Below are 7,184 nucleotides of genomic sequence, written 5' to 3'. Positions count from 1 at the left end.
CCCTCCCCCCACCTTTTCTCAGTCCCAACCCTCAGACTCAGCACTGCCTTCTTGACCTGCAATCTTCTTCCCGATCTCTCCGCCCCCTCTCTAACCTATCACCCTCACCTTAACCTCCTTCCACCTATCGTATTCCCAGCACCCCTCCCCCAAGTCCCTCCTCCATACCTTTTATCTTAGCCTGCTTGGCACACCCTCCTCATTCCTGAAGGGCTTATGCCCGAAACATCGATTCTCCTGTTCCTTTGATGCTGCCTGACCTGCTGCGCTTTTCCAGCAACACATTTTTAAGCTCTGATCTCCAGCATCTGCAGTCCTCACTTTCTTCTGAATTCATTTGCTAATCCATTTAGATTTATTAAAAAACAGAATGATATTTTAACTCCACTGAAGACAAACTGTTGGTGCAACTTAATAGAATGTCATTCCTCTGACACTACTTCTTAGACAAAAGTTTCAGATTCCAAGTATACAGCGAACAGGCCCCTTACAACTAAAGTAGCTCCTCTTTCAAAGTAAATGTTTTATTTCCACTCAATGCTGATATTATATACATGCAAATTCAAACAGCCTATCAATACTCTCAAAAGAATAAATAATCCCTAAACAGATATATTTCAATACTTAAATGCAGATATTTCTAGGAAATATAAATGTTATTAGATCAGTTAAATAATTAACAAAAGAGAGCATCCTGGTTGTAACAGGATAAGCAAGTCAGCCAGTGCGGCTGCAGGATCAGGTCAAAGGCTAGGCATCATGCAGTAATTCGCTGAGCTGAAAATGTGTTGCTGGAAAAGCGCAGGTCAGGCAGCATTCAGGGAACAGGAGAATCGACGTTTCGGGCATAAGCCCTTCTTCAGGAACATGCCCGAAACGTCGATTCTCCTGTTCCCTGGATGCTGTCTGACCTGCTGCACTTTTCCAGCAACACATTTTCAGCTCTGATCTCCAGCATCTGCAGAGCTCACTTTCTCCTCCATCATGCAGTAATTCACCAACTGAATCCTCAAAGCCTGACCACAATCTACAACATCGTAAGCAAGGGTGTGGCGAAAACAATCCTCATTGTCTGGATGAACGTGGGTCATCAAGGAGGTCAACACCATCAGAACAAAGTAAATTGAATGAGAGGCAACCTGCTCATCACTTCAACATGCACTTCCTCCACTATCAGTGTCGCCACAAAGATGCACTACTAGAACTCACTTCAACGGCATCGTGCAAAACTATGACTGCTAATGTCTAGAATTGCAATAACAAATGGTGATTGAGACCAGCAACTGCAAGTTCCTTTTCCAGTCATATATCAATAGAGTTTGGCACAAAGTCACAATTCTTTCAGTCACTGAGTTAAAATCTCAGGACTTCTTTTTCCAAATGATATTCTTGTAAATTGCCATGATGAGTGAAAATTAGACTTTGACAAAATGTTTTTTTTTAAGCAACACATGATCTCAATGTGCTGGGGAACAGACTCATATTTGGTATAAAATGGTCAATTCAGTAACACACGGGTTAGCATAATGATAAATAAACATATACCCGAGAAGTAACAGAGCTGAACCTCTAGTGAAAGAAAGACATACTACAATGCATTGCCTCTAAAGGCCCACAATTAATACTATGAATCTAAAGCAAATAAGCTGAGCACACAGGGCAATTAATTACAAAACAAAGGACACCATTTTGTGCTACATATATATAAACCTACATTAGGCTTCAACAAATACACTCCTCAGCCTCAATGCTCTCACATGGATAGAAGCTTTGAAAAAGGTACAGAAGATGAGTCCTACATTGGATTAAAACCTGTTAGCTATGCACATAACTCTAAGCCCAAGGCAGTATGCTTCAAAGCAGTATAAACTTGGTGATTTGATTCAAGCTTAGTGAGCTGAACATAGAACAATACAGCGCAGAGCAGGCCCTTCGGCCCTCTATGTTGCGCTGACCTGTGAATGACCCGAGGTCATTAATATTTCCAAGCAAGCTAGACATGTTACTAATATGGAAGAGATCTTAGGTCAGGTTAATGTGATCTCTTCTCAACTAGTTTCAATCACCGAAAGTAGCAAATTTTACAGATTTACTACCATAATTGGACAGATTTCCATTTTTTCCTTCAGCCAAAAGCTTTCAATATTCTCAACACAGAACAGCCATTCACCCCAATAGATCATTGCTGCTACAGTACTTATTCTGAACACAGTGCACATCAAATCCAATCAACATATCTTTCTATTTCTTTATCTTTCACATGTTATCTAGCTTTCCTGATGTATGCTCTTCATCTAAACTACTCCACTTAGTCACATATCCCACATTCTTGCAACTCACATTGAAAGATTTCTTCTGAATCCCATATTGGATTTATTAGTGACTTCAACATTTTGTGGGCAATTCTGGCCCTGAGCACAAGTGTAAACATCTTCTGAACATTCAATACTTTCATCACCTTGAAAGTTACTTTTCAGTCTTTTTTTTTTCAAAATAAAAAAGACTACCACCTGTTGAAGCACACTTGTCTGATACACATACAGTAATATGGTTTCAGCAGACTGTGTGTGTATTACAAGGCACAGTGTCACATGTCTAAAATGAATGGAACCTGTCTAGCTTGTTTGTCGAAATCCAGACTCCACTACACAAAAGTAGGTGAATGATTATCCAATCCACCATACAACCAAAGTTGGTTGGTGTTAGCTGCTGCACACCTGCTGTGTCACAAATTCCTAAAATGCTTGGAGGTTCCAGTTACATGGGGGATGGCGCTGCACGTGAAGCAAATACCCTGAACTGTGAAGTTTTAAGATTTATTGGTGGAGCTCAAATATACAAAGAAATTGTTGAACTCTGATTTGAAAACACAATCCTGGTATAAAATCAATTCTACAGGAAGCTGAAAGATCTTTTCAGATTGTCTCTCAGCTTTACAACTACGTTCTGAATACAATTCTACACCTAACCATCCCCACCTTCTCCCACACTTCATGCCCTCAATCCCTGCCCTCAACCCCTGCCCCATCCCCTCCCCACCACATACTACCCACACCCCGTTTGCTCCCCCAGTACATTGCCCACATCCCCTCCCCCACCACACACTATCTACACCCCCTCCCCTCTTCCAAAACACTACTCACGCCCCCTCCCGTGCCACTCATGAAATCTTTACCTTTCCAGCCATTCCCGAAAGAAACGCAACTCAGGCATATGCAACACGGCCGGATTCCCTTTGCAAAGCTGCACAAAGGCGCTAAGATCCCGAAGTTTCTGCGGGTCCATGCTGGCTGAGTTACTGCGCGCTGCAGCTCTCCTCTGCTCCCGCCCCCTTCGCACGCATGCGCATGGCCGCTTCCGAACGTGCCTGCAGGAACCTTCTGGAAATTGTTACCCGGCCCACGGCCTGTTTACAAATCCTGGGTTGATCTTGAAACTACCCAGATCAACCTCTGATATCAATTCCTTACTGTTTGATTTTTATTATTGTACTTTAAAACCCTTCCAGCCATTTTTCCTGAGCGAAGAGTTTGAAAAACTAGGCAATGTCGAGACCACCCATAATCTCGGCTGCGGCTGTTAGCTACGTGATCCACGTGATCTCCTCACTAACCAATAGGCTTACGAGATTGCGTAATTTTCGACCAATGGAAGGCGGGAAGCTCGCCATTTCGTCATCACAACGCGACAAGGCTGTGAAGGGCTAGAGCGATGTCTTTGACCTGAAGTGGCTTTCTGAGGCCACATTGGAGATAGATGACAGGATGGATGTTGTTCATACATTTTTATGTGCAGTGTTTATAAATGGTGCTAACTGACATATAGTCAATCATGTTTCTCAAAACATTAAGAAACATCAGTACCGCTTTAAAGAATCTCAAGATTCAAGGTTAGACACTCAAGTTGTGAGGAGGAACACGTTGATTAACATCTGGATAAACGTCCAACATTATCTAGGAAGCTTAAGTCACGTTAAGCTACTGAATTAAAAAAAATAATTTTGAATTGAGTTGATGGAAGGAGTGGAGGGACTTGTGGGTATGGTGAAAGCCTACATTGGATCTGCAAATGAGTCCGAGAAGCCGATAGCCAAATGCAAACGAACTTTTTAAACTATAAATTCTTTTTTAAAAAATCTTATTCTTTCGTAAGCCCCCTTCATGAAGCACTTGCAATTGTTTCAAATAAGAACAGAAAGTGCTGGAAATTGTACCCAGCGTCTGTAGAGAGAAGGAAAACATTATATGTTTCTGGTCTATGACCATTGGTCAGAACAGGAGTTAGTTTGGCCTTGGGTTCCATTAATAGGTGTGTGAATGTAGTGTGAAGATGTTCAAAAGATGTGGTGGAGGATGGTACAATTACAAGATTTAAAAGGCATCTGGATGAGTATATGAATACAAAGGGTTTAGAGGGATATGGGCCAAAATGGGACCAGATTAGTTTAAGATATCTGGTTGGCATGGACGAGTTGACCAAAGGGTCTATTTCTGTGCTGTACAACTCTGTGACTCTCTGGTTTTTAATGTTAAATGCACTTTCTATTCTTCAGGATGCAGTATTTGCTTCCACAAGAGATTTTCCATTATATCATCAGGACAGAAGAACCTTCCCCCTCGCTATCTCGGTCAGCCTAGCCCTTTCACACACCCCCATCTCCTTAAAACAGGTATGAAGTCATTGAAAAAAAATGAGTGATTGATGAAGAAGTGTTTGTTGGACATCAGCCTCCAAATCTAGGCAAATGAATCCACAAAGTCCAAGCAATTCAGCTTCTTGCTTGTTCATGTTTGTTCCTTGCTGATTTCAGATGTTATAGGCCTGGAGGTTTGGAAAGGCCTGCATTAACACTGGCTTTATTGGTGGAAATTAAGGACAATCTGATTTAATAGTATCAAAGGTACATCGCAGGAGAAGGCTACTAGGGAGAGGCTGAATAGGCTGGTGCAGTGTTCTCTGGATCATCAGAAGCTGAGGGGTGACCTTGTAGAGGTTTATAAAATCATGAGGGGCATGGATAGGATAACTAGAGAAAGTCTTTTCCCTGGGGTGAGGGAGTCCAGAACTAGGGGGCATAGTTTTAGGGTGACAGTGGAAAGATATAAAAGGGACCTAAGGGGCAACTTTTTCATGCAGAGAGTTATGTGTGTATTGAATGACCTTCCAGGGGAAGTAGTGGAGGCTGGGACAATTGTAGCATTTAAAAGGCATCTAGATGAGTATATGAATAAAAAGGGTTTAGAGGGATATGGGCCATGTGCTGGCAAATAGGACTAGATTAGGTTAGGATATCTGGTCAGCATAGATGAGTTGGACTCTGTGTCTTTGCTCATTCTTTAAAAGAGCAATCTAGTTATTCCCAATCCTCTGCCCTTTCCTCGTAAGCCCTGTTAATTTTTTTTTCTTAAAATGTTCCCTTTTGAAAATTATGATTGATTGTAAAATGTGCAACTTAGGAGAAGGAGTAGGCTAAAATGATCTGGCTTTGACTCCAATATTTCTCCCTGTCACCCTTAACTCCCTTGTCAATCAAAATTATGTCAAACTTAACCTTGGATATAACTCTGCTCCTCTATTTCTGGCCCTGTATGCATTTCCAAACATACTTGCTTCATCATCAGTGACTGCTCCTTCAGTTGCCAAGCTCTGGAATTCCCTCACTACTCCTATTTGCACCTCGTCTCACTTTCCTCCTTTAAATCACATTTTTAAAAACTACTTCTTTGACCAATCATAGCACCAACTGGCTGAGAGTCATATTTTGTTTTATAATGCTTTTGTGCGACAATTATAGAATCATAGAATCCCTACAGTGTGGAAACAGACCCTTTGGCCTAACAGGTCCACACCGACCCTCCAAAGAGAAACCCACCCAGACCTATTCACCCTGCCCTATATTTACCCCTGACTAATGCACCTAATCTACACGTCCTTGGACACTATGTGCAATTTAGCATAGCCAATTCACCTAGCCCGTACATCTTTGGATTGTGGGAGGAAACTGGAGCACCCAGAGGAAACTCACGCAGACACGGGGAGAATGTGCAAACTCCAAACAAATAGTCACCCGAGGCTTCTCTTTGGATGTTTGATTACATTAAAGGTACTATATAAAGATACATTGTTGTAAGTTCATCTGTGCTATTCATCTCAACAGATATGTGTGGGATTTGGATTAATCAGGAGAATTGCTCATAGAAAAGGAAATGTCAGTTCTCAGAATTAAAATTATGCTGAAAATCCAGCTGATAGTTGATCTGAGATGGAAGAATGGTCACCTTGTTCTCCCTCCCTCACTTCTATGAAGTTCAAATATGTTTTATTTCTATGAAAAGCGCTTCAAGAAGCTGTGATATTTCAGAGACTGTGACTGTATTTCTGTATCATTAACAGGTGAGGTCACCCCCGGCTTGTCACAGGTGGAATATGCCCTACGTCGACATAAACTGCTGAGCCTGATCCACGAAAAGGCCGAGAGCTTGGGGACTTCTGACCATGCCATCATTCTGCTGTCTCACCCCACTTACTACATGACGAATGACATCCCATTTCCTTTCCACCAGAACACAAATTTCCTCTACCTCTGTGGCTTTCAGGAGCCAGACAGCATACTGTTGCTCCACAGTATTCCTGGAAAGAGCCTCCCTTCTCACAAGGCTGTCTTATTTGTGCAAAGAAGGAATCAGAACCGAGAACTCTGGGATGGCCCACGCTCTGGGGTGGATGGTGCAGTTTCCCTCACAGGTGTGGATGAGGCCTACACAACGGAGGAGTTTAGACCTTACATGCAGAGGTTTAAAGGTCAGTGGCATTTTGTGTAAGTGGGCAACCACATATAGGACTGGAAAGACAACCTCAGCCAGAGGGGGATTGTTTTCGTGGGGGAATAGAAATGTGAGACCAAATGTCATAATTAAAATGCTGGAGGTTATGATCCTGTGCAGAGCAGAGAAGAGGGAGCTCTACATCAGGTCTGCACTGCTTCTGCTTTGGATGTGTTCTAGGTGAGGTGCCGTGAACAAACCAGTATTTTTACCAATAGTAAACATGGGGATGATCAAACAAAAAAGAATGATCTTCATTTGCTGGAAGCCAGTTCTGTTGATGTGGTTCCATCAATGGTCCTAATGACGAGGAACTATTTTTTGATATAGCTTCACACCAGATTTTAATTTTAATGATAC

General features: G+C 42.1%; 2 protein-coding genes across 3 annotated transcripts in view; one reads left to right on the top strand and one right to left on the bottom strand.

The window, feature by feature from the left end:
* Positions 1-3,460, bottom strand: part of st13 (ST13 Hsp70 interacting protein) — a 44,414-nt gene extending 40,954 nt beyond the window's left edge. The window contains exon 1 of the mRNA XM_043679913.1: positions 3,176-3,460. Within this exon, the coding sequence (XP_043535848.1) occupies positions 3,176-3,285 (110 nt within the window). The 5' untranslated portion in view covers positions 3,286-3,460. The remainder of the gene's footprint in view (positions 1-3,175) is intronic.
* Positions 3,461-3,693: 233 nt separating this feature from the next.
* The window catches only part of xpnpep3 (X-prolyl aminopeptidase 3, mitochondrial), a 40,481-nt gene continuing 36,990 nt past the window's right edge, over positions 3,694-7,184 (top strand). For both annotated transcript variants that reach the window (XM_043679910.1, XM_043679911.1), the window contains exons 1-3: positions 3,694-3,889; positions 4,553-4,669; positions 6,394-6,801. In XM_043679910.1, the coding sequence (XP_043535845.1) occupies positions 3,832-3,889; positions 4,553-4,669; positions 6,394-6,801 (583 nt within the window). In that variant the 5' untranslated portion in view covers positions 3,694-3,831. The remainder of the gene's footprint in view (positions 3,890-4,552; positions 4,670-6,393; positions 6,802-7,184) is intronic.

This window comes from Chiloscyllium plagiosum, chromosome 39, assembly GCF_004010195.1.
Source record: "Chiloscyllium plagiosum isolate BGI_BamShark_2017 chromosome 39, ASM401019v2, whole genome shotgun sequence".
Lineage (NCBI taxonomy): Eukaryota > Metazoa > Chordata > Chondrichthyes > Orectolobiformes > Hemiscylliidae > Chiloscyllium > Chiloscyllium plagiosum.
The sequence above is the reverse complement of the archived record's forward strand: the minus strand, read 5'-3'. Positions and strand labels throughout refer to the sequence as shown.